Source organism: Neofelis nebulosa, chromosome 7 (assembly GCF_028018385.1).
Source record: "Neofelis nebulosa isolate mNeoNeb1 chromosome 7, mNeoNeb1.pri, whole genome shotgun sequence".
Classification (NCBI taxonomy): domain Eukaryota; kingdom Metazoa; phylum Chordata; class Mammalia; order Carnivora; family Felidae; genus Neofelis; species Neofelis nebulosa.
In genome coordinates this window covers 12,061,765-12,089,613 of record NC_080788.1, presented here as the reverse complement: position 1 = coordinate 12,089,613, position 27,849 = coordinate 12,061,765, and the positions used below count along the sequence as shown (strand labels likewise).

The window sequence follows — 27,849 nt, the reverse complement described above, 5'->3', positions numbered from 1 at the left end:
GAGGCAGCACTCTGTAATGCTCCTCTTTCCTCTGACCCTTTCCCCTTTCCCTTGTTCTTAAAGTCTGTAGATAGTATCCCCCCAGTAAAGTGTAAATGTCCTAATCCTTGTCTCAGGCTCTGTTTCTTAGAGGATATGGGCTAAGATGGTATGAAAGTCTAAAGACAGGACACTAGATGAATTTGACTTTTATTTTGAATTTTCACCCTTTAATGAGTTATTGTAATAGGAAAAAAATCACTTAATTCTGGTTTTTTTTTTGAGAAAAAAGAACAGGCCATTCATTGATATTCATAGGCTGAATTTGTTATGTTTTCTTTGATATATATGTCTTAAAAAGTTGAGCAACCATTTAAGAATCAGGAAATTTTTACATAGGAATACAGTTTTTTTTTTTTTTTTACTTCTTTTGGAGCAGGGGAAAATCTGCAATATAGGCCAATAATCAGCTGGTTTGGGCATAGGCACACTTTAATTTTTTTTTTTTACATTTATTTATTTATTTAAAAAAAATTTTTTTTTCAACGTTTTTAATTTATTTTTGGGACAGAGAGAGACACAGCATGAACGGGGGAGGGGCAGAGAGAGAGGGAGACACAGAATCGGAAACAGGCTCCAGGCTCCGAGCCATCAGCCCAGAGCCTGACGCGGGGCTCAAACTCACGGACCGCGAGATCGTGACCTGGCTGAAGTCGGACGCTTAACCGACTGCGCCACCCAGGCGCCCTACATTTATTTATTTTTGATAGAGTGAGACAGAGCATGAGCAGGGGAGGGGCAGAGAGAGAGGGAGACACAGAATCCAAAGCAGGCTCCAGGCTCTGAGCTGTTAGCACAGAGCCCGACATGGGGCTCGAACCCACAAACTGTGAGATCATGACCTGAGCCGAAGTCGGACACTTAACTGACTGAGCCACCCAGGAGCCCCTGGGCATAGGCACACTTTAGATGGCACACCGGCTGAATGTGGTCCCAGCACTCCACAGTGACAAATATACTCCTGCCCAACCCCCCCCCCCCCCCCCCCCCCCGCATCTATGGAACGTGCCTGCCTCCTCATAGACATTTGAATTTAAAATCTCTAGGGTAAAGGGAAATTCAGCTAGAAGTCTTGTTGGGATAGGAATTCCTTCTCAGACGACTTCTATAAACTGTGGCTAATGACTTCTAGATTGCTGAATCATCTGGCTCAGTTAGAAGTGCTCTTTGATCGACGGTGGGAGGCAGATCAAATAATACGGAACACGTGCCAAGATGGCTCTTGCATATGCTGGGAGAGTTCTCTCTAACCAAATGACAGTGTTCTTGAGAGCTCCTGAATCATGAACGAGAGGGAACTGTCAGCTTAGCATCAGGAACGCCGTGAGGAAATTTGGCAACAGAGCCTCTGAGAATTAGAGTGTGTGTGTGTGCGCGCGTACTATACACTAACACGTATATAATATTGTACTACATGTTATATAGTATATATACACTGTATCTTACATCCAGAGTCACATATGTCTCTGTGTGTATATAAATTGCATGAATTTTGTATGCCTCTTGGAGGAAGGCAGGGAGCCCCTGGTTCTCGGTGGCGGGTGCTGGTTGTAAATCGCTGGCCAACGCAGTGATGCTTGTTTTGGGATTTGTCAGTCTCCTTCGTTTCCTCCCTCTTCTTGGTTTCATCACTAGGTTCTGGCCCTCTTCCACCTCTGCCAGAGCTCCGAGGAACCGAGCTGAGTTGTAGAGAAACAGCTAGCCGGTTATTCTGACGCATCATCCTTCTCAGTGGCTGCCGCCACCCCCTTGGAGTTGAATGGCTCTTTAATATTTTCAAAGTGTTTTCACACCTCTCATCTCATTAGATCCCTCTGATAGGCATGTGAGGATTTAAGATGGAAAGTGAGTCATAGTGAGGCTAAGTGGTTTGTCCTCTACTGTCAGCAAGGCAGGAGAAGAGCAGGGATTTGGCCCAGGTCTCCAGTGGTTCCCCACTTGACTCCCAGCCCGTCAACTGGCAACATTATCTGGCTTTAATGCTTCAGCCAGACTGATGGAAGCAGTGTTTTTACAAACTGTGGGATTCAACCCAGTTGTAAAATCAGTTTAATGGGTAAAACTAGTTTTTACGAATGAAATGGAATAGAATAGATATCAAAGAACATCACATGTAAGGATGAGGGTTGTTTAGTAAAGCTTTAGGTGTAAGTCTGCTGCTATTTGGATTACCTGGGCTCTGGCTGTTGTTTGGTCAAGAACAGATTCACATTTCTTTCCATGTGGATTTTTGGATGCTGTGATGCCTGAGGTTTTTTGTTTTTTGCTTTTTAAAATTTTTTAAGTGTTTATTTATTTATTAAAAAAAATTTTTTTAACGTTTATTTATTTTTGAGACAGAGAGAGACAGAGCATGAACGGGGGAGGGGCAGAGAGAGAGGGAGGCACAGAATCGGAAGCAGGCTCCAGGCTCTGAGCCGTCAGCCCAGAGCCCGACGCGGGGCTCGAACTCGCGGACCGCGATATCGTGACCTGAGCTGAAGTCGGACACTTAACCGACTGAGCCACCCAGGCGCCCCTAAATGTTTATTTTTAAAAAGGAGAGAGAGAGAGCTAGAGAGAGCGTGCGCAAGTGGGAGAGGGGCAGAGAGAGAGGGAGACACAGAATCCTAAGCAGGCTCCAGGCTCTGAGCTGTCAGCACAGAGCCGACATGGGGCTTGGACCTGTGAACCGTGAGATCATGATCTGAGTCAAAGTTGGATGCTTAACCAACTGAGCCACCCAAGTGCTCCTTGGGTTTTAAGGAGGTTACATTTTACTGATATTGTTCGGACGTGCTTCCCTTGCACATCTGATAATTCAAGGTAGGAATGCCCCACGCAGATGACAGAACTTCCAACGTACATGTGATATTGGACTAAAAAAACCCCCCAAACAACCCCAAACCCCCAACTGGAAGACTGTGTATTCCTGCTTAGAAAGGCTACAACCAAAGGCACCTGGGTGGCTCAGTCAGTTAAGAATCCAACTTTGGCTTAGGTCATGATCATATGGTTTGTGAGTTGGAGCCCCATGTCGGGCTCTATGCTGACAGTTCAGAGCCTAGGGCCTGCTTTGTATTCTGTGTCATTCTCTCTCTCTCTGCCCCTCCCCTGTTCGTGTTCTGTCTCTCTCAAAAATAAATAAACGTAAAAAAATAAATAAAAAATAAAAAGAGAGACTAGAACTGAAAGTCATATACCACTAGCTACTGGCACTATGCTAACATACAGTTTCAAAAAAAGAGTAACTTTTTAATATTCTGCTCTGAGCATTTGACAAATAAATGCATGGACCTCAGAGCAAACAGGTGGAAGAAGAGGCTATGCCCAGCAGAAACTTGGGGGCAGGAAGTGGACAGAAGTAGATATAATTAAGGAAGTAAATGGGACTTACAGCTGAGAAGGAGGCCAAGGTCAGTCCTGAGACGGTGTCTCATGACCAGGGGAGTCGGGAAGGAGCAGAGGAGTGTAGGACAGATCAGGACACAGTGACCACGAAGAAGAAGGGAGGTTATTGAGGAACTGTTCCTCACAGGTGTTGCCCAGCGAGCTTACAGGCAGTTTCCATTGAATGTCTGGACCAATGATTACAAGTGTGAATGATTAAGTAGTCAATTTACACTGGGTCATTGAGAAAAACCAGTAAAACGGAAGCCAATCAATCAAGAAAGGTGGTTAATAAATAATAAATAGACTTTTAACATGGAATACTCTAATTGATTGCCTGTTTGTCTAACTTTTCTTGCAGATGTCCAGGGGGAGAATCACATACTCATAAATCATACTCAGTCAAAGGCAGAATGTTCTTTGAAGGCTATAGTAGCTTCCATCTGTGGTTTTTACTATGTATGCCAAGGTTTTTTCCTCTGTGGGATCATACTTCTGAAATAGCAATGGAAGTCAATGGGAAAATGTGATGATTTACAAACATTTGTTTTACATAAAAAAAAAAAACACTCAACTGGCAACCTAAAAAATCAGTGACAATGAAGTCAATAACAATGGAGGAATGATGATAGATTGCTTCTGCGTGTGAAGGAAAAAACAGTAGAGGAAGAGACAGAGTGACTTGGGAGCTCTAGTGAATTGGGGCTGGGGTGTGGAGACAGGAGCAGGCAGGGGAGAGACAGAGACAGACACCTGCAGGCCAGAGAAAGGGCATGACTTCCCAGCACTCTCAACCCTGTTCAGTCCTTCTGGTAACTTTTCCTCCCTTCAGCATTGAACTCCCCTGCTTGAAACTCCAGGGCTCCCCCTAAAACCTTGATTCCTCTTTGTCCAACCTGACGTAATAAGCCCAGATTCACATAAATAACATTAAGTATTTCTATAGACATGAAATATATTAAAACACATACATAAATATGTACATATAAGTATATAAAATACACAGATGCTCTACAGACCCCAAACCAACCCAGGTCTCTTACCGAAATGACAGTAGTGGTGTTGCTGGCCACATATGCACACGTGGCCCGTGGTATCAACGTCTTCTGCTCTCAGTTGTATTTTCTTTCCCCTGTTGACCCTCTGGCTGGCTTCACTTCCTTCGGCTATGCTGAGCCCTCAAGATGATGATGCTGGAGTTGGCCAGGAGAAGGCCATGGTCATGTTTGGACTGAGGAGAGGGTTGGGGGAAGGCGGGGATGGGAGTGTTGAGTTATCCTAACTGGTACAGTGGTTATCCTAAGTAATGGACTTTTCCTGGAGCTCCTGGAAAGCTCAGTCGGTCAAGCGTCCGACTTCGGCTCAGGTCATGATCTCACAGTTCGTGGGTTCGAGCCCCGCGTCGGGCTCTGTGCTGACAGCTGGGGGCCTGGAGCCTGTTTCGGATTCTGTGTCTCCCTCTCTCTCTGCTCCTCCCCTGCTCGTGCTCTGTCTCTGTCTCAAAAATAAATAAACATTAACAAAATTTAAGTATGAAATCTTTGTCCTTGAGCTGTGCTTCATCATGGCGTTCAAAGACAAGATAGCTGAGTATGGAGATGGCCAGATTCATGGTCTGTGTCATGTATCCATGCCAACTGTCCCAAATTCTCTCAGCATTCACTGTCTCCTAAAGACAGTGTCCTGACCAAGATTCCAAGCCTCTTTTAGTGAACAGTGAGCCCTTGATGCATAAAAAATGTCCAAGTTAATTTTCTTAACATCTACCTTCAGCTTTCTCAGATTGAAAAGCCATTCCCTGCTGTACAATTCCTTTGGCTAAATTCAAATCTTAGCTTTTATTTTGTTTGCTTCCACCCTTTTCTCGTCAGTTTGGTTAGGTAACTCAATCACTTATGGCTGAAAGCCCTCATTTGCTTGCCCAGAAGGCTTGGAACGAGGGGAGAGAAGAATGAGTCCAGGAACAGTTTGTGACAGGTATTAGACCTCTGAGCTGCACGATTCCAACATTGTTCCCAACAATACAAATGTGGCTCAGTGGTCCAGATACAAGACAGTCTAATCCTAACCTGTCTATGGGGGGATTAATGACTTGGGATGTAGTCTGTGTCCAGTGGTAGAAGGCAAAGCTTCTTGCCCATGTTCCTGGATGATTCTGTCAGTTATGTGCTCTGGATAATGTGCACAGGGGCACCTGCTCAACATAGCACTGGATTCAAGAAGCAAGGAGCTGTCGAATGTAATTCATCCATTTCCCACCCCAATGTGGAGACACCTGCAGAAGACACCTTAACTCCTCTCTCATTTTCCTTTCTAATATATGAGGAGTTGGCTGAGTGAGGGTAGGGCTAGCTCCTGCCCTGGAGCTCCAGAGGGCAGGAGGCCCAGTGAGTCTGGGGTTCCCAGGCTGCTACTGCAGAGGGCTGGTGCCAGAAAAGTGAGTGCCAAGGTAAGTCACCAGGGGAGGATTCTGTGTAGATAATGGCATTCGGGTATTTGCAGAATTCAGGCTTATCAATAAAGGTGGGAAGGGTAATCCAGACAGAGTTGGATGCTGAGTAGTTATATGGTTACTTGGTTGTACTATCTCACGTTCTGTATAATTTTCTATATTATATCTCTCACAAGATTATTACAGGTTTTTTTTTTTTTGAGAGAGAGAGAGAGCATGCATGAGTGGGGTGGATGGGCAGAGGGAGAGAGAGAGAACCTTAAGCAGTCTCCACACTCAGTGTGGAGCCTGATATGGGGCTTGATCCCATAACCCTGGGATCATGACCTGAGCCAAAGTCAAGAGTCAGATGCTCAACTGACTGAGCCACCCGGGTACCCCTATTATAGTTTTGAAAGCAGAGGTCTCTTAGAGTGAGTGACTCTTACTGTTTTCTATGGAATATGCTAGATAAATACATGTACACTGATTGGCTAGGTTTTATTCAGAAGGCAACATGTCCTTCCCTCTGATTACAGTTGACCTTAATTTTGACCTGTTGGAGCCAACCTGCAGCCAGGAACACTGCTAATTGATTGCTTTTCACTCCAATAGCTCCTATGAGATGGACCGGGCACATTTATCTATTATAAACCAATGTAGAATTCTGCTTCTTTTCACCTTCAGCTGCTGAGCAGTTGTCAGGCGCCACTGACTCCCAAGTCAATTGCTGGGCCTCAAATTTATTGGCTGAGTCATTGGCAACCTCTGGATGATTCCCAGTGAGCCAGTCACCCAGAACATGATTTTGAATTAAAAGTTTATATATTGCTTGGAAGGAACATGGCAGTCATGGCCATAGAGGCTGGGAAGGAGAAATGGTAGAGGTTGGTTTCTGGTGGTGATTGGGGTGGGGCATGAAATAGAAATCTTTCCAGCTAGATGAAGAGCAAAGCTCAGCACATAAATATTTCACTTTGATGCTCATCTGAGATCAAGCTGCAACCTGGAGTTCTCTGATTCCTGGGATGAGCTAGTAGGTGGTGTGCTTTTTAGTGTTGATATGTTCGATTTAGAAGATGGGGGACCCAGAACACCACTCTGAAGAGTTATGGGCCTATGGGCATATCTGTGCCCTCCTGGAATCATCCTTGCATTGAACACTATTGGCCTTCTTGTTTTAGAGTATGGCACAAAGGGAATGGAAATTTTGGTGGTGTGCAGGAATTTCACTTAGTGAAGATTAATTTCTTAAGTATTGGCCACCTTGGAAAGCCTCTCCTGAGGAGACATGAAGTTGTTAACAGAGCTTAGTATCTTAAAGTGAATTAACTTATCTGATCATTTTTATTCCTTGGCAGGGCAAGGAAATGGTGGGAGGTAGAGGGAATGAAGGGAAATTAATATTTATTATGATTTCTGATGTGCTAGGCCCTGTGCCAGCAATAATACCCATGTACCTCATTGAATCCTCACAAATATGTGATGGAACTTTCTTTGACCTCAGAGGCAAAGGGTTGAGTTAACAACACCTCCCTGTTGGTCAGTGTAATTGTCTTTATTGTTTCAGTTATTTTTATACCCTTTAATTTTACCCTCTATGTCCATTCCCCAATCTTCCTAATGGCAACCATTCTAATATGCTTGACATACATCATTTTATTTGTATTATTTTTTTTGGTGTGTATGTATGTATGTATGTATGTATGTATGTATGTATGGCATGAGGGGCAGAGAAAGAGAGGGAGAGAGAGAGAATCCCAAGCAGTCTCCATGCTGTCAGTGCAGTGTCTGGTGTGGGGCTTCATTTGTGAGATCATAATCTGAGTTGAAATCAAGAGTCAGGCATTTGACCAACTGAGCCACCCAGCTGCCTCTTCGTGTTTATATTTTAATTTTACATTAATCATGCAGTATGTATCCTGTTTCATTCTTTTTCGTACCACTGTTTAAAAAACTTTTTATTATGCAAAAATTTCAAACAGTTTCAAAAATTGAAGTGTGATGAACTTCATTGTGCCCATCACACAAAGTGAAGTGTGCAATTTGTACAGAGTCAAGTTCAACTTGTAGCTACTATTGTTTCATCTGTAATTACCACCCATTCCCACTGTTCACAGATTACTCTGAAGTAAGTTCGAGTACCATACTACATACTCTTCCACTGATAAATATATTGTATGTACCTCTAAATTATAATCATTAAATTACATAATCAATATATTATATATATCATATTATCATACCTAAAAATTAGAAATAATCAACTCTTCAGTCATTGTTCAAATTTTCCCAAATGTCTCATAATTTTTAAAACTTGTTTGAATCAGAATTCAAAAAAGGTTTATACGTTGTGATTGGTTGATGGGTCTCTTGTCTCTTTTAACCTATGGTTCTCCCCTCTGTTCCTAAATAGTTGTTTGTTGAAGATCAGAATATTTATCTTCATGAAATTTTCCAAAGTCTGGATTCTGCCAACTGTATCCCTGTAGTGTTGTTTCCTATGTTCCTCTGCCCTCTGTATTTCCTGTAAATTGGTAGTGAGATTTAGAAGCTTGATCAGATTCAGGATATATATATATATATATATATATATATATATATACACACACACATATCTATATCTCAAGAAATACTTCATAGGGGAAGTTATGGACTTCTATCAAGAGGCACCTAGTGTCTGGTTGTCTCTGTGATGTTAGTGGAGTTGATGATCAATGCCTAGGTCCATGATTTCATTAGGGGTTTCAAAATAATGGTAATCTAATTCTATCATTCCTTCTTTATTTATTAGCTGGACTATTTCTATAAAGAGAAACTTAGTTACCTTGAGATACAGTTTGTATAGGAAAAGCAAGACAGTGCTTGATTCTTTCTTTTTATTATAAATTTTCAAAATAATGAGCCAGTTCCCCTAAAGATAAATCAATAAAGTTGAAAAAAAAAGCTTTTTAATATTTATTTATTTTTGAGAGAGAGAGAGAGAGAGAGCACAAGCAGGGGAGGGGCAGAGAGAGAGGGAGACACAGAATCCAAAGCAGGCTTCAGGCTTCGAGCTGTCAGCACAGAGTCCGATGTGGGGCTCGAACCCATGAACTGTGAGATTGTGACCTGAGCCAAAGTCAGTTGCTCAACCAACTGAGCCACCCAGCTGCCCCAATAAAGCTTTAAAAATAAGATTATAAACTCGTATATCTAAACATATTTGAGGGGCACCTGGGTAGCTCAGTTGGTTCAATGTCCGACTCTTGATTTCGACTCAGGTTGTAATCCCAGGGTTATGGGATAGAGCCTCGCATCATGCTCTGCACTGAGCGTGGGGCCTGCTTACGATTCTCTCTCTCTGTCTCTCTCTGGCCCTCTCTCCCACTTGTGCGTGCTCTCTTTATTTCTCTCTCTCTCTTTCTCAAATAAAGAAATAAACACATTTGATTATTTCAGGTGTTTGCAGTTATTTATACTGATATGTTTAAATTGCCCCATCTTTGGCAAATGGGAGCCTTTGTAAGGTTTTATTTTGGTTTTTGGTTATTTTGGACACTATCTCATTAGTCTTTGATAGATAGCTTCCTTGCTTCCTGGTATGATAATATTTTCCTGGATCATAATACATTTATTGCCCCAGACTGGAGTCAGCCATTTCTTTAAGGAGCCCTGGTTCTGCTTAGTGGGAGATGGTATTCAGAGTCCAGAGCCTGGGTGCTACGAGCTATGTTTCTACACTTCATCCATATTGCTGTGCACATCCAGTCTGCTTTTTCTAAGTGCTGTGCCATATTCCACAGTGTGCATTCTCTACATGGCACAAATCTACTTCTCCAATCTTGGATGGCTGTCCCCTTCCTGCTACCACAAAACAATGAACATCTTTGAACATGTCCCCTCATGGACCCGTATGAGAATTTTTTTTTTTAAGGCCAATGTTATTATGCCCATTTAATTGGAGAGATTGCCAAGCAACTGGGATTGAGAAGGAAAGTGGGGAAATAGGAAAGAGGGAGGGTGCAGAAAGGGGAGATGAGGCCTAAGGCAGAATGGAACAGCTTAGAGACCATGTTCACCTGTGTGTCTCTTGAGTGGAGGCTTCTCATTTTCCTGTGGTCCTGGTTTCGTGAGTTCTGGAGGAAGGACAGGGCAGGAGATGGTGGATCCGCATTCTCCTGGCTCCTCATGGCTGCTCTCCCACCCTTTCTTCATGAGTGAAGAACTCTCAGTACTCTAAAGCTCGTGCCACTGGAATACCTCACAGCTCTATGACTTTGTTCATTGTCTACATTTTGGGGTTTCTTCTACACATCCAGTAAGGGCTTTGGTAGGTGACCCCAAGTCTTCTCCATTCCACTTCTTGCCATAATCCTGGCAATCCTGGCATCATCCATATGGATGATGCATTCTGCACCACAGGCTCTCAACAACTTGGTCTCCTCTGTACCAACTCCATTCCGAGGACAGAGAGAACAACAAGGTCTTGGTGACTAGAAAGAAGGCCATTATGACTACAGCATGGAATGCTGAGCCCGTAGTGCTAGATGAGGACCCAGTGCTAGGTAGGAACCCAGCATTCAACTTTGTAGGTTATATTACAGATTCTGGCCTCTGTCCCAAGAGAAATAAGAAGCTACTGAAAGGGTTGTTTTTTTTTTTAATTTTTACTTTTTAATGTTTATTTATTTTGAGAGAGAAAATGTGAGCAGAGGGAGGAGCAGAGAGGGAGGAGAGAAAATCCCAAGCAGGTGCCGCACCATCAGCTCGGAGTCTGATGTGGGGCTCGAACCCATGAACCTGTGAGATCATGACCTGGCCTGAAATCAAGATTCTGATGCTCAACCAACTGAGCCACTCAGGTGCCTCCTATACGATTTTAATGCAGCATACAGGGTGTTCTGGGTTGGTGATGGTGATATATGATCAGATTTGTATATTGAAAAGATCTCCACAGCTACTGACTACCTTACAAGTAAAACAGCCGGTTATTTTACCCACAAGTGAGTTTAGCAGAGCAATGTAGCTCAGGACAAGGAAGCTATAGCAAAAGCCGTAGGTAAGTCTGGAGATCAAAGGAAAGGAAGGTTACTTTATAGAGAAAAGGAGGAATTTGGATGGGCTATTTTGAATAAAGGTCCATTGAAGGAAAACAAGATTTCAGGGTTGTGACTATTTCTCATTGGCTGAATTTGTTGCTAAGCAAGAAGAAATTCTTCCTCCTGCTGGAGAGTGAATTTGATTTCCTTCTTGCTGGGTCTGCAGTTGAGTGGTGGGGGCATGAGAGCTCCCCCTTCTGGCCTCCTGACTCCATTTTATTTATTTTTAAAAATTATTTTCTATTATTATTTAAAATATTTAAATTCCAGTACAGATAACATACAGTGTTATATTATTTTCAGGTGTATAATGTAATGATTCAACAATTCTATACATTACTCAGGGTTCAACACAGTAAGTGTAATCTTAATCCCCTCCACCTATTTCCCCCATCCCCCCGCCCACTCCCCCTCTGGTAACCATCAGTGTGTTTTCTGTAGTTAAGAGTCTGTTTTTTTGGTTTGTCTCTTTTTTTCCCCTTGTTTGTATGGTTTCTTAAATTCCACGTATGAGTGAAATCATATGGTATTTGTATTTTTTTTTTAATTTATCTACCTATTTATTTATTTATGTTGGAAGAGAGAGAATGAGCAGGGGAGGGGCAGAGAGAGAGGGGGACAGAGGATCTGAAGTGGGCTCTGCATTGACAGCAGAGAGCCTGATGTGGGGCTCAAACTCACAAACCTCAAGATGATGACCTGAATCAAAGTTGGGCGCTTAACCAACTGAGCTACCCAGGGCCCCTGGTATTTGTAATTCTCTGACTTATTTTGCTTAGCATTGTGCTCACTAGTTTCATTCATGTTGTTTCAAATGACAAGATTCCATACCTTTTTAATGACTGAATAATATTCCATTACGAAAATACCACATCGCCTTTATCCATTCATCTGTGGATGAACACTTGGGCTGCTTCCATAATTTGGCCATTGCAGATAATGCTGCAATAAACATTGGGGTGCGTGTTTCCTTTTGAGTTAGTGTTTTTGTATTCTTTGGGTAAATACCCCCTACTGTGATTACTGGATCATATGGTATTTCTATTTTTAATTTTTTGAGGAACTCACATACTCTTTTCCACAGTGGCTGCATGGCTGCACCAGTTTGCGTTCCCACCAACAGTGCAAGAGTGTTCTTTTTTCTCCACATCTTTGCCAACACTTGTTGTTTCTTGTGTTTTTGATTTTAGCCATTCTGACAGGTATGAGGTGGTATGGTTTTGACTCGCCTTTTCTTGATGATGAGTGATGTTGAGTATCTTTTCATGTATCTGGATGTCTTCTTTGGAAAAATGTCTGTTCATGTCTTCTGCCCATTTTTTAATTGGGTTATTTGATTTTTTTGGTGTTGAGCTTTATAAACCCTTTATATATTTTGGATACTTTATTGGATGTGCTGCTGACTTCATTTAAATGAAGTTTCCTTTAGGTTCACACCACCATGTAGAGAATAAGACACCATGTCTGGAACAAGACAGACAGACACAGGCTGGTCAGTGAGGAGGCTATTGCCATATCCCAGTGAGAGATGAGGGTGGCTTGGGGCAGGCTAGAGACAAGTTGGTGAATGTGGGGGATTTTTAGGAGATTAAGGCTCTGGGGCCTTTTGCTGGTTTGAAAATGGAAAGAAAGAGTGAGGGAGCAGTCAAGGATGATACCCAGGTATTCAGTTTACCAGACTGGATAGTGGACGGGCCATTCCCTGGGCAAGACACCGTGTGGAGAGGGCCAGGCTTGAAGTCTGGTGGCATGGAGGGGAGTGCTTAGGGCCTAGGAGACCGTGGGCGCTCTCTGGGATATTTTGAGTGCAAGAAGCCTTTGGAACAAGCCATGAAAATTTGGGTGGTGACTCGATGCTCAGGTCTGGAGTCAGAGGAGAGGTCTGGGCTGCAGAGGGGAAGTTGGGCATCAGGAGGGTGCAGGTGGAAATTAAGCTGCGGGCATGGTTGAGGCCGCCTGATGAGAGAGATCGGGTGAGTCAGCAGAGGGTCTGAGCCCAGCCTGAGGACACCTGCACTTTGGGGTTGGGTTGAGGAGAAGGAATATGCTCAGGGGACAGAAGGAGCCACCAGAGATACTGGAAGAGAAGCAGAGAGCAGGGTGTCATGGACGCCACAGGAAGAACATATTTCAAGGAGGGAATCTCACTCCACTGGGAGAGAGAGAGAGGTCAGGAAAGATGAGGAATGAAAAATGTCTGCTAAATGTAGCCTTGCGGAGTCATGAGTAAGCTGAGAAAGAACCATGTTAGTGAGGGGATGGGCCAGACCTGTGTGGGAGGTGAGGAGCCCAGACACTGAGAAGATTCTGGAAAGTTGCACGGAGGGTGTGTGACTAGATTGAGGCCACGTCCTTTTGTCCTGCCTTCGCCCACCTTCCTACTCCCTGCCGGGAATCTGACCATGACTGCTGGACAGCAGCAGTGGCCCCTCAGGACCTCAGTCCCAGCACCCTCAAGCTGCCGAGCCAGTGCCAGAGGGCGCCCCCCTCTGGGTGTTTCTTTGCATGAGGAAAGTACAACCTTATGGGTTGTTCCCAGACGAAGACAATTTGTAACCCACAGAGAGTGTCACCTACATCATCTCACTTAATTTCCATGAGGCTTTTGTGGTAGTGTTGTTATTCCTGTTTTACAGACAAAGAGACCAAAGCACAGAGAGGCTGAGGAACGAGGGTGACACGCTAAAGTGGCAGAGCTGGGATTTTGTAAAAAATTTATTTGAGAGAGATTGGTAATCCCGAGCAGGCTGCACTGGCAGCACAGATCCTGATGTGGGGCTCGAACCCACAGACTGTGAGATCCTGACCTGAGCCAAAATCAAGAGTCAGATGCTAAACTCACGGAGCCACCCAGGAGCCCCAGAGCTGAGGTTCGAGGCAGGGTTTCTGACTCCAGACTATACTCTCAGCTACTGTGATGTGCTTTCTCAGTAGCCATTATCGGTGAGTTTGGCATTGTTATTGCTGTTAGCCATCTTCAGGGCCCCTAGGAGATGTCGTGGGGAAACCCTGTCCTCCATGTGTTTCTCCTGCACTCTCACACACGACCGCACTCACAGCATTTCTGACACCAGATGTATGGGGTTCCCTCCACCAAGCAAGTCTCTGTGACCCCAGTGGGGTGTCTACGATGCAACTCAATCCTGACTCTGTGCATCTAGAGACAGATCCCACAGGTCAAGGGCTCAGTCCTACAAGACTGCCCCCCACTTCAGATGCCAAGAGGAAGTAGTAAGTGCTGGGGTGCCCGGCTGGCTCAACTGGTTTAGCGTCTGACTCTTGGTTTTAGCTCAGGTCATGATCTCACAGTTGTGAGATTCAGCCCCAAATTGGGCTCTGCACTCAGTGTGGAGTCTGCTTAAGATTCTCTCTTTCCCTCTCCCTCTGCCCTTCTCCCTTGCTCGCACTGTCACGCACACTGTCTCTCAAATAAAAAATAAATAAGAAAGTGGTATTTCCCAGGTTACCCACAACTTCTGCCTGACTTAGCTACCAGCCAGAGGCCTCTTCCCTCCTTGGATTTGATTGTTTGTGAGAGTGGCTCATAGAACTCAGGGAAACACTAATGGGTACCAGTTTATTAAAGGACACGATAAAGGAAACAGACGAACAGCCAGATGAAGAGACACAAAGGGTAAGGTCTGGGAGGGTCCAGGGCACAGCAACTCTGTCCCGGTGGATTTGGGGTGCACCGCCCACCTATGTGGATGCGTTCGCCAGTCTGGAAGCTCTCTGAACCTTGTGCTTTTGGGGTTTGACAGTGGCTTCATCACATGGGTATCATTTGACTCTCATTTTCCCTCCCTCCGCCTTCTCAAGAGAATGAAAATTGCAAGCTCTTCTAATCATGGCTGGGTCTTTCCAGTGACCAGCCTCCACCCAGGTGCCATCCAGGAGTTCACCCAAAGTTAACCTGGTTAGAACAAAAGACGCTCCTCTTATCACCCAGGGAATTATAAGGGTTTTAAGACCCTGTGCCAGGAACCAGGGGCAGAGACCAGTATATGTTTTCTAGTATCTCACAGGAGAATTAATGATACAATGATGCTACGTCCCCTTTCAGTGAGGTAGGCATACAGTAGGTACTGAATACAAACTTTGAAATACCTACCAAGTCTTCATATGCCTCATCCGTGACATGTTTTGTGGAGATGGTGTATGGGGTAGGGATACAGATAGTTGATAGGACAGGCAATTTCTAAAATGTAAATTCTACAGTTCCACTTGAAATGCACTGTGGTAGCTCATATACAAAACAATTTTCCAGCTTAGGATCACAGGGGAAAAGTGCTGAGATCAGAGAATCAGGACAGTCAGTGTAGGGAAATCAAACTCCATTTCCACGGCGGTAACCACCCGTCAGCCATGGTGAGGTATGAGCACACTGGGAGGGAATTGTATTTCTTGCTGTTCAGTTCACCATGATGTCACTAAGGGGGATTGCAAAACCACCCAGTTCCAAGCAGAATAGAAAAGCTGTCCAAGTGGTGCAAATGTTGTTTAAAATCCTTGTCATCAGCCGTGAGAAATTCCCTGCAGTCACATCAAAGAACAGAATAGTTTTCAGAGATGGTTTTTATTGCTAGGTTGTTATACAAACATGCTTTCACCCAAATAGAGCAAAGACTCGGCAATTTCCTGAAAATCAGAGCTTGGAAATCACGTTCCCCAGAATATTTATAATTACTGTTAGCAATCCACTTATCAGCATTTCAGTACGCGTCTGAAGGGGGAAAGACCAGCCAACCAGCACAAGCCCGTATCAACACTTAGTGGAGCTGCTAGTTTTTCTTAACTTAATTAAAAAATCTGACTTAATAAAGAAAGTTGCCTGATGGCTTGTACCTTTTTTAAAGATTGGATAAAACTTAGAATTTATTTATGCCTTTACATTATCTATCGTATTTTAAGCCCTGACCTACTATATGGAAATAAAACCTGAGGTGTGATAAGTAATAGGTGATCGTGTTTTCCTCCAGAATATTTGGGTTGAATAAAAAAATTGACACGCTGTTATTTTTTTTTCCTGTTTTAATCATCGCCCGTCTGTTTAGAACGTATGAAATTCAGTTTATTCCAGAGTCTGTACCACCATCATGCTCATCATGAGAGCTTGTTTTAGAACATGTTGATAACAAGTTTGCCGACACATTAACTTTATGAAATCAGAGTGAAAAGTTGGGGTGATCTATGCATCTGGTGCTGATACTGCTAACTTGCTGTGGTTATACTTGGTTAATACTTCCAGTGGACAACTTTGCAGTTGGTAGGGGGCTGAAATCCTTTCCACCAGTCCTAAAAATAATTCATTTTATTAAAAAAGCAAGTTTTTAAAAGTTTATTTATTTTGAGAGAAAGAGAGAGGGAGTGAGCAAGGGAGGGGCAGAGAGAGAGAAGGAGAGAGAAAATCCCAAGCAGGCTCCAGACTGTCAATGCAGAGCCTGACATGGGGCGGGAACCCATGAACCCCGAGATCATGATCTCAGCTGAAATCAAGAGTCGGATATTTAACCGACTGAGCCCTCCATTGTAGATTCAAATAACAATTACCATCTCTCTACTTTAGATATCCTATGTATTAAAATTTTTTTAATGTTTATTTATTTTTGAGAGAGAGAGAGAGAGAGAGAGAGAGAGAGAGAGAGAGAGAGAGAGAGAGAGAGAGAGAGAGAGAGAGAGAGAGAGAGAGAGATGCGTGGGGGAGGGACCTCCAGGCTCTCAGCTATCAGCATAGAGCCCGATGCGGGGCTCAAACTCATCAACTGTGAGATCATGACCTGAGCCAAAGTCGGATGCTTAGCCGACTGAGCCACCCAGGTGCCCCTAGATATCCTATATATTTTAAATGGTACAACTCCCTGTAACAGTGGGATACACAGCATACAAAGAAATGGACAATTCATATGTTTATTAGGGGCATTAGTAAAGCTACATTCTATGCTTTTAGCACCGACTGGGTGCCAGGAACTTTGGGTTTATTATCGTGATCCTCACAAGTCCATGGGGACGGTTTATTGGCTGGGGAAACGGGGGGTCAGGAAAAGAGAGGAAATTTGCCCAAGATTTCACCGCTAAAGTGGCCAGAGACATTATTGTAAGATACTCCTATGCTGCTGTTGTTTGACACAGAGGAGCTACCCATCAGGGTGAAAAGGAAATAAGAGAAGAAAGGATTGGAAAGGAAGAAATAAAACTGTTCACATATGATCTAAATATCTACTTAAATAATCCAACAGGATCAACCAGTAGAAGTAATAAGTAGACTCAGCAAGATTTTGCTGGATATGAGATCACTTAAAAGAAATCAATGGTAGGTGGTGGGGGGGGGGTGGTGCCTGGGTGACTCATTCGGTTAAGCATCTGACTCTTGATTTTGGCTCAGGTCATGATCTCATGGTTTGTGAGTTCGAGCCCCAGGTCAGGCTCTATGCTGACAGTGTGGAGCCTGCTTGGGATTCTCTATATCCCTTTCTCTCTCTGCCATGCTTGTATGCTTTCTCTCTCTCTCTCTCTCTCTCTCTCTCTCTCAAAAAGAATTCACATATGTAAAAAAAACATTAGAGTGGTTAAGAGCGGCAGAGGTGTGTGTGCAAGTGTGTTTAAGTAGGAAAAGGGATCAAAAAGGAAAAAACAAAACAAGAAAGGGTTTTGCACTAATCCGTGATGATAGTACAACTTAACTGGGGAACCAGAGGGCTCCCAGTTCTCTAGTTCTGGCTCAACTAGTTCTCTAGTTACAGGCTCAGATTTTTTTTTTTTCATTTCATATACATTTATTTTATTTTATTTTTTTATTAATATATATATTTTTTATTTTTTAATATATGAAATTTACTGTCAAATTGGTTTCCATACAACACCCAGTGCTCATCCCAAAAGGTGCCCTCCTCAATACCCATCACCCACCCTGCCCTCCCTCCCACCCCCCATCAACCCTCAGTTTGTTCTCAGTTTTTGACAGTCTCTTATGCTTTGGCTCTCTCCCACTCTAACCTCTTTTTTTTTTTTTTCCCTTCCCCTCCCCCATGGGTTTCTGTTACGTTTCTCAGGATCCACATAAGAGTGAAACCATATGGTATCTGTCTTTCTCTGTATGGCTTATTTCACTTAGCATCACACTCTCCAGTTCCATCCACGTTGCTACAAAAGGCCATATTTCATTTTTTCTCATTGCCACGTAGTATTCCATTGTGTATATAAACCACAATTTCTTTATCCATTCATCAGTTGATGGACATTTAGGCTCTTTCCATAATTTGGCTATTGTTGAGAGTGCTGCTATAAACATTGGGGTACAAGTGCCCCTATGCATCAGTACTCCTAGGCTCAGATCTTTGAGACCAGATGGAGAAAGGCCTTGGCCCAGACAAGTAGGGAACCAACTACTCTGGAAAGGAGAAGCTTAGCAATACAATATCTGAGATGAGGAAGGTCTGACAAAGCAATCAATTAATCCGTTGAGGAATACTTAGAATTTAAAAGAGCCAGAGGGACTGGCCATAGGAAATGAGACCAAAGTTCCTTGACTGTTTTCTGTGTGTCAGACACTACTAGGCATTATTTCATTTAATGCTGATGCTAACCGCAGAAGGTGCTAATGTTTGCTCCTATTTTATAGGTGAGAAAACTGAGTTTGGGAAAATGTCTTTTTCACTTAGGATTGGTTTTAGCGACAGGTACCAGTGGCTTGGACCCACAGGACATTTTAAATTTCATTAGCAAGATTTCTAGAAGTAGGTAGTCTCAAGATTGCTCAGAGGCCCAACAAGATCATCAAAGACACTGTCTCTGTCTTTCCGCTGCTGTCCTCAGTGTAAGGGCTCGTGTCCTAGGCTAGTCTCCCATTATACCTTCTGGTGTCCCAGGCTCACCTGAGAGCCTTCTAAAGCAAGATGTCAGAGAAGGGGTCAAAAGCTTTTTTTTTTTTTTCTCACAAGCCCCTCTGTTATCATGGAGGGAGAGAATCCTCAATGGCCTTTCCAGAACTAGATCATGTGCTCACATTTAAACCAATTGCTGGAAAAAGAGAATACTGGCCATGATTATTTTAGGAATGGGCGTGTGACCTACGTTTATCTAATGAGATACAATTTGGGGACTTGTGTTAGAGCTCTTGGGTACTAAAGAATTGGTCTTTCCATTAGTTGCTGAGAGGGTAGGATCTCCCAGTTTGACGCTGGGGCTTTGGCCCACCATCTTGCCACCATGATATGCAGAGAGAACCTGCCAGAGAATGCATCCAGTGTGCAGGAAAGCAGAGGTAGGAGACAGAGTGGGATCTCAATGGTGACACGTTCCCTCCCTGAGCGAGGGAACTGCTGTCACTTGCTACTGGACTTCTTATAAAAGAAAACTTACTGTGGATATAATCCCATGCTAATGTAATCATAATTATTGCAATACAGGAGTATTGGAAATGAATATCTGTATTAGTTAGGATTCTTCTGAGAATTTAAGATGAGACATATATCTTTCCTGTTGAATAGGGCAAGAGAGACAGATTTGTTGTAAGGAACTGGCTCATGACATTGTGGTGGCTGAAAAGTCTGACATTTGCAGGGCAAGCTGGAAGGCTGGAAGTTGAGGCAAGAGTTGATGTTGCAGTCTTGAGTCCAAGGCTGGAAACTCGGGGAATTTTTGTGTTGCACTCTGGAGGCAGAATTCCTTTTCTTTGGGGGACCTCAGTCTGGACTTAAGGTCTTCAACTGGTTGGATGAGGCCCACACTATGAAGGTTAATGCATCTTACTCAAAATCTACCGATTTAAATGTTAATCTCACCTAGGCGTGCCTGGGTGGCTCAGCCGGTTAAGTATCCGACTTCAGCTCAGGTCATGATCTCACAGTTCATGGGTTTGAGCTCTATGTTGGGCTGTGTGCTGACAGCTCAGAGCCTGGAGCCTGCTTCAAATTCTGTGTCTCACTCTCTCTCTGCCCCTCCCCCGCTCACACCGTCTCTCAAAAATAAACATTAAAAAAAATAATAAATGTTAATCGCATCTAATACCTTCACAGCAACATCTACACGGATGTATGGCCGAACAGCTGGACGCCATAGCCTAGTCAAGTTGATGCGTAAAAGTAACCATCATGGGGCACCTGGGTGGCTCACTCAGTTCAGCGTCTGACTTTGGCTCAGGTCATGATCTCACGGTTAGTGAGTTCTAGCCCTGCATCAGGCTCTGTGCTGACAGCTTAGAGCCTGGAGCCTGCTTCGGATTCTGTCTCTCTCTTTCTCTCTCTCTCTCTCTCTCTCTCTCTCTCTCTCTCTCTCTCTCTCTCTCTCTCTCTCCATCTCTGCCCCTCCCCTGCTCATACTCTGTCTCTCTCTCAAAAATAAACACTAACAAATCTTTTTAAAAAGTAATATAGGCTGTTATAGGCTGAGTTGTGTCCCTGCCCCTCCAGCCCCCAACTCATATGTTGAAGTCCTAACCTCCTGTACCTCATTATCTCCAACCGTACTTGGAAAGAATGTCTTTAAAGAGGTAATTTAGTTAAAATGAGGTCTTTAGGGTGGGTCCTAATTCATTATGACCGGTGTTGTTATGAGAGGATTTGGAATAGACCTGTGCATGCACAGAGGAACAACTGAACCCCAAAGTGAATACAGAGTGAGGAGGCAGCCATCTGCCAGCGAAGGAGAGCAGCCTCAGAAGAAACCAGGCCTGCTGAAACCTTGACCTTGGACTTCTGGCCTCCAGACTGTGAGACAGTACATTTCTGCTGTCGAAGCCTCCCACTCTGTGCTACTGTGATACAACAGTGAACTAATATAATATCAGACAGAACTGAGAAGAGCTGATCTTTTATGCAGGATTTCTTGGAGCAGCTAGGAGGAGGTGAGGAGAACAGAAAGTGGGGTTTGATATTCCAGACCCACTGGGTCCCCTCAGGGGTCCAGGTGACAGGAACTCTCTGCCAGGGAGGAGGGCTCACATTCTGGGGGTTCTGTGAATCCTGGCTGAATGGGAAGCCCCCTCCCACACGCCCACCAGGTACTGGGAACCTGGGCTTGGAAAAATCTGGGGTCTCTGGGCTTAAGGCTGGGGCAGCCTCTTGCTTTCCAGAGTGGGAGTTGCCTCTCCTTGCTGGGAGCGTAGGAGCAAGGGGCTTCTCCCCAGTCCAGGGCTGACCTTACGTGGGGAGGGACCCAGTAACTATTGCTCTCCCCGCCCACGTTTCCTGGGTGGGATTGGAGTCCACTAATTAGTTTCACACAGGTAAACAAGCATGGCAGATGTGTGTACGTTTGATTAGTCATTTACACCTTACTGAAATAAAAATGCTAATCTAGTTTGCTTAGTTACAACCAGCTAAAAAGTGCACAGGAAAGGAGGGCCTCCCCTCCAATGGCCTTGTGATGGGAGAAGTCCCTATTCCTGAGGGGAGGATGCTGTCTCTCTGTGCAGCAACAGGGCCAGCCCTGGGCCCCACCATTCCCCAGCCTCAGCCTGACCCCTCTTGCTCTGTTCCCCAAGGTTCCCCATCTCCCCTTGTGCATCCTGTGGTGAGCTATTCAGAAATCTAGAGAAGATTCAGGATGACCTTATATGGACGAAAAGAGGTTATGGGCTGAGGTTAAAAACCAAAGCCTAAAAAACATTCTCCTTCCCGGCTGGCCCAGAGCCCCCTGGGGGGATTTTGTGGGAACTCTAATGGCGGCATGGAATGTTCCCTGAGCGGTCCTCGGGAAGGGGCATGTTCTGTGCCTCCTAGAGAGTTCTCATCTTGTTTAGTCTAAGAAACACCTCGTGACAACAGCCTTCTTCTCTCTGTTCTGCATTAAGGAACCCGAAGCTCAGAGAGCTTGTGTTCAAGGTCAGTGCCCGGATCAGAATTCTCAGTCGGGTCTGCCCCCAAACCCTTCTGGGCTTCATCCTCTACCTAGAGTTGTTGCGAGAGGATCGCAGAGCCACTGGAAGGTGGAGTCAGAGGCTGGTACACCTCAGGAAGGTGAGGTCTGGTGGGGATGGGGGGGGGAGGGCTCAGCAGTGATGAAGTGACTTGGCCAAGGACCCATAGCTGTTAAGTGACAAAGTAGGCTCTACCTGTGTTGACAAAGCAGACTTGCGGCCCAGGGAGTGTCTCCACTCCAAACGGCTGTTACTGACCTCTGTATGACCAGGGCAGGACCTGACAGTGCCCCCAGATGATTTCGATCTATCACCACAAGTTTCCAAACCAGGAAGGAAAAGATCACGGAGGACAGACCGCAAAGACCGAAATTATTTCTGTCGTCTCTTAATTAGGTATAAAATAAAACCAGATAAAACTGTTCATGCTTACAGCTCTTATACACCCATAACCTCCCCCACCCCGCTCCAAAGTTATAAATTAAAAGCAAAAGAAAGTGCATAGGCACAACATCTAAATAAACGGTATTATTTTGATGGGATTTATGGTCAGGCTCTACTAAAAATAAATCACGATTGCTGGCTGAATAATGGAAAGATGTAGCCTCGGGTCTAGTTTCTGTATTTCCACTGCATATTACCAATGCAGAGACTCTCTCTTCTCATAAGAATAGTTACAAATGGTATCAGTCGCACCCAAGCTGTATTTTCTAGTGCTGGACAATCAGACACTGTATAACCACCAGGGAGCCAGTGAGCAATTCTCAATTGCCGATGGTAATGAGGTTTTAATGAAGTGAATCATTATTTTAATGATCTGTAGATCACTCACGTTCACTAAAAGATATGGTTAGCCTTACTAAAGTCTATTTTATTTTAGAGAGAGAGGGCATGAGCTGGGGAGAGGGGCAGACAGAGAGCATCTTAAGCAAGCTCCCTGGTCAGCTCAGAGCCTGATGTGGGGCTCGACCCCACGACCCTGGGATCATGAACTGAGCCGAAATCAAGAGTCAGATGCTCAACCCACTGAGCCACCCAGAAGCCCTAAAATCTACTTTAAATGGGAGGGACACCTGGGTGGCTCAGTCAGTTAAGCATCTGACTTCGGCTCAGGTCACGATCTCACGGTTCATGGGGTCGAGCCCCACGTCAGGCTCTGTGCTGACAGCTCAGAGCCTGGAGCCTGCTTCAGATTCTGTTGTCTCCCTCTCTCTCTGCCCCGCCTCCACTCGTGCTGCCTGTCTCTCTCTTAAAAATAAACATTAATGAAAAAATTAAATGGGCTTTCTCTACCTAGGGTTTTGGAATGGGAAAAAAAGTATCCTAAATGTATCTTCAGTGCTAATTAGCCGCTGCGAACATTATGAAAAGCCACACACAAACTGGCTTTGTTTCTACAGCTGACTTGACACTAAGGCTACTTCCTGGTCACTTTGAGTCTGTTTTGCTTCTACTGCCTGGTGCCGTAGCAGGACTCAGTTTTCTGCCTTGCTCCCTCTGTTAAGACTATTCGGAATCTGTACGTGTGCACGGCCTTTATGTTACAAAGCACAAACCCGGGCACTCAGTTCCTGCAGTGGGTCTCTTAAGACGGGCCGACCAGAGGATGTGCAGTAGTCACATTTGAGATTATCAGCAAGTCGAAAAAGCCAACAAAGCTTTTCTCACGCCAAACTGGTTGGTCCCTGAGAAGATGTCTGTGGAGCCCCTTTTGAGAAATGCTGGCTGGAAAAGAAAACCATCTGTACCCTTAGGGTAGACACAGATAAAGTGACCTCTTTTCATTTCTTTCTGTTCCTGAGAGATCATGAAGCTGTGAGGAGGCTGAGGGGAAGGGAGCAGCAGGGGCCAGGCCAAGGCTTTAGAACCAGGTAGGGTACAGCCTGGGATGGGTAACAGGAGAGGCCAACGCCTGCTCCCCTCAGGTCAGCTGGAAATTCTCCAGTTCTTGCCCTGAGGACAAGGGAGGGGGACAAAGGGAAGTAAGCCCTTTTGACTGCTGACGACAGCTACATTAGGGATAACTATTTGGAAAGACCCAGCCCAGCAATTAAGAGTTAAAGAGTGAGGAACCTGGTGCCCTAAGGCAGAACTTCTCAACCTGGCCACCTATTAGAATCTCCAGGGGAGCCCTTTAAAGGGGCTGATGTGCGGATTCATCACTGGAGATTTGAATTAATTGGTAAGGGGTTGGGCATCAGTCTTTGTAAAAGTTCCCTAGGGGGTCCTAATGTGCAGCCAAGGTGGCTGACCACTGTTTTAAGGGCTGCTTTTTTTTCCTGTGGCATAATTACACTTAAGGCCACCTGCATTCATTTATTTAATGGCAGGAAGGGAGCAGCCTTTATTGAACGCACTGTGTTAACTCTTTAAATAATAATACATAGGACAATAGTAATAGCAGTTAGCATTTACTGAAAGCTTGTTATGTGCCGGGAGTTATTTGAACCACTTTACATCCATTTAATCTTTGCAACATCTCTATGAAATGGATATTATTATCTTCCATTGTACAAATGAGCAAACAGAGGCTCAGCGAGACCAAGAAATTTGCCTCGAATCATTTGGGGACAAACAGATAAATATATAAATGAAAGTAATAACTTGTCCAAGGTCATGCAGGAAGGGGGACAGGATTTGAGCCATGGCCAATAGCTCTTCTGCTGCCCCAATTAGCTGTTATCTCAGTGAATACGTTTAGCAAATATTTATTGAATATGGACCATATAATTATAAATGTGCCTGACACTAGGTTAGATGTTGGGGATATGAAGATAAGCAAGACAAAATTTGTGCTCTACAATCTTATCAGAAAGACAGCTAATTCCTAAACAATGTGATCGATGCTATTAGGGTGACCAAACGCCCCATTTGCGTAGGACTCTCTGGTTTTAGCACTAAAAGTCCTGCATTCTTCAAAACCCCTCAGTCCTGAGTGAGCTGGGAAGGTTGGTCACCCTAGCTGTCATAGAGGAGTGTAACTGGGCTGTAGTAAGTTTGCATGGGATGGTGGGGGGTGTGTGTGTGTGTGAATGAGAGATGAGGAAAAGCTTCACAGAGGAGTCTATGTCTTATTTGTAGAATGATTAGGAGGGGAGAAGGGTAGAGAACATTTCTCCTAGAACTAGAGAATAGCTCAGACAATAGCCTGGAGGGGAGGGACAGCAAGTGGTTTAGTAGAGTTTAGGGTCCATGGGGTTGAGGGTAGATGAAGCTGGGAGTGGGAAAGCTGAGGCCAGACTATGGGATTTGGACTCTAGAGGTGGAGTTCACCTACAAGGTTTCAGCAAAGGAGTATTATGCTCTATTTTGCATTTGTGAAGATCACTCTGGTTCTGAGAGTAGGATTGAGGACTCACCTGAGGGGAGGAGTCTGGACTCTGAGGGACCAGTTTGGGAGATGATATGACACAGGTGGGATCTGAAGACAGGAAAGAATGACAACAATCATATCTAATGCCTACTGATGCCTTCACGTGTACCTGGCACCAGGATGAGCTCTTTACATGTGTTTTCTCATTTCATCCTGACAATGAACTCTTGAGTCATCTGCTATTTTTATGCCCACATTAGAGATCAGGAAATTCAGACTCAGGGTAAGTTAATTCAGTTTAAAAAGTCACACAAAGAGTAAATGGCAGAACCAAGACTCAAACTCTTGCCTTCTGAATTTAAATGGATATGCTTAACCATGATGTTACCTGACATAAACTCAGTCATTATGTATTTGTTCATTCAGTGGAGTGACATTTACTGAATATTCACTCTGTGCCAGGCATATTTCTGTCTGGTGGGGATATAGCTGTGAACAAAACAGTTCTGATTTGATGGCTATTGCATTTGTGTGTGTGTGTGTGTGTGTGTGTGTGTGTGTGTGTGTGTATGTGTTGGGAAGACAGATAAGCAGATGAATGTGGGTGGTTTTGGACTTCATTTTGAGGGAGTAGAGACAGGGTTTGGCAATGTGGCAGTGAGCAGGGGGAAGAGTATGGGAGCCCCCCAGGTTGCCAGTAGAGCTAGGGCGTTCCGGAGCCAGGAGAGGTTGGGGGTGGGAAGATGAGAATCCAATTTTGCACAGTTTTGAGGTTTCTGGAATCAGAAGATCTTTTATTTTATTTTTTTAAGTTTAGTTATTTTGAGAGAGAGGGAGAGAGGGAGCATGAGCAAGGGGGGAGGGGCAGAGAGAGAGGGAGAGAGAGAGAATCTCAAAAAGACTCCACACCATCAGCTCGGAGCCCAACGTGGGACTTGAACTCATGAACTGCGAGATCATGACCTGAGCCCAAATCAAGAGTCAGACCCTTAACAGACCGAGTCACCCAGGTGCCCCTGGAATCAGCAGATCTTAAGAATGGTCATGGGGCACACGGAGAGGGTGGTTTAAAGCCGGGGCCATGGTTGAGGACCCAGGGAGAGGGTGCGGAATGAGGAGAGGTCTCGGGGGGAAGCCCTGTGGACTGAGCTACAGGCAGAGGTGCCGGATGCAGAGAGGAAGACGGAAGGTCACAGGGAAGATGGGACATCCGGAGAGAAAGAGGGCCAGTCCCTCCAGGGAGCAGAGACTTCCAAGGCAGGAAGCCCCAGCATCATTAAAGGCCACCTAGAGGTTCGGGGGAGGAATAGCAAGAGATATTGAGGGACGAAGGAGACAAGCAAAGTTCAGGGATTTTTTTTTTTTTTTTTTTTTTTTTTTTTTTTTCTTCGAAAGCAGGGGTGTCTAGCAGAGGACTGAAGATCCTGGAGAAAGTAGAGGCGGTTGGTGGAACAAAAGCCTTCGAGGACACAGAGGAGACGGGATCCAGGGTCAAGGTGGAGGCGGGCCACAACCCTGAGACCCCAGGGGAGCCCGGAAAGGTGGAGAAGGATGCGGAGTAGCCCTTCTTGGGAAGCAGGTGGCAAAGTCATTTTGGAGAAAGAAGGGTCCAGAGTGGAGCCGGGGAGGCATCCACAGAGGGCTGCAAGTTGGGAATTCGCAGTGTGGGGTTTGGGAGAGATGCCACCCGGGACTATCTCAAAACTTACCACTTCTCTGCCCCAGTCCTTCAAAGAGCTCTGCCTGGGAATCAAAACATGAACTTTCGCAAACGTGCAACCTAATTCGGGCCTCCGGCGGGAGGCTGATGATGCCAGTTGTGGGAATCACAGCAGGACAGGCCTGGAGGGGTGTCTCTGGACACAGGTGGGCGGGTTGGGGGGGGGGTGGCTCCCGCTTGGAAGTGCAGACCCTGAAACACAGAGACAATAGCTGGTGTGTTCTCGTCAAGCAGGCTGGAGTTGGCCTCACGATGTTCGCTATTTATTTTACAAACAGCCCCCCAGAGGGTGAGCTGCCCCCCTCCTCACCCTCCACTTGGCTGGAGAAAGAAGTCTGTGGCTTGTTTAGTTCTGCCCAGCTGGTCTTCCCCTGTCAGAATCTTCATTTTGAGAAGAAAGCGACTGGATGTGACCTTGACGTGTACGAGACCAGCACGGCAGTGCAAGAGGAGCCGTGGACAGACGGTGCAGCCCGGGCTCAGAGGTGGGGGCCCCCCCACATCACGCCCCCAGGGCTTTGTGTCCTGTTGAAATCCCGTAGAAAGTTTCTCGCTGGGTGGTGCCTTCTGCCGCAGCGTGATTGGCCGGGAGGGCGCCATCAGCCAGTATTATGTCATCACTGGTTGTTGGGGGGTCTCCTAGGGGACACTGGAGAAACTTTGATAGAAATATTTCTCTTTGGCAACGGCCCACCGTTTCCATGGTTCGACAATACTAACCAGATGGAGGCCAGCAAATGAGAGGCCGGCCTCGGGGAGAGAAGGCCCGCAGGCACTCGTGTCCAGCCCCGGGCAAGTTACATGACCTCATTAGGCCTCTGTTCTCTCTCTCTTTTTTTTACTGTTTATTTTTGAGAGACAGAGAGAGAGAGAGAGAGAGAGAGAGAGAGAGAGAGACAGAGCATGAACGGGGAGGGGCAGAGAGAGAGGGAGACACAGAATCTGAAGCAGGCTCCAGGCTCTGAGCTGTCAGCATAGAACCTGACACAGGGCTTGAACTCACGATCTGTGACATCGTGAGCTGAGCCGAAGCCCGACGCT

The 27,849-nt window shown here is 45.1% G+C and overlaps 1 protein-coding gene across 1 annotated transcript; it reads right to left on the bottom strand.

Annotated features, from left to right (window-relative positions):
* Positions 1–24,544: 24,544 nt before the first annotated feature.
* On the bottom strand, positions 24,545–27,489 carry LOC131516080 (uncharacterized). The gene is made up of 3 exons (XM_058736690.1): positions 27,119–27,489; positions 26,798–27,000; positions 24,545–25,196 (listed from the first exon to the last, which is right to left on the bottom strand). Exons 1-3 carry the CDS (start codon positions 27,406–27,408, stop codon positions 25,045–25,047), a joined length of 645 nt encoding a protein of 214 aa, XP_058592673.1. The 5' UTR covers positions 27,409–27,489; the 3' UTR covers positions 24,545–25,044.
* Positions 27,490–27,849: the final 360 nt, after the last annotated feature.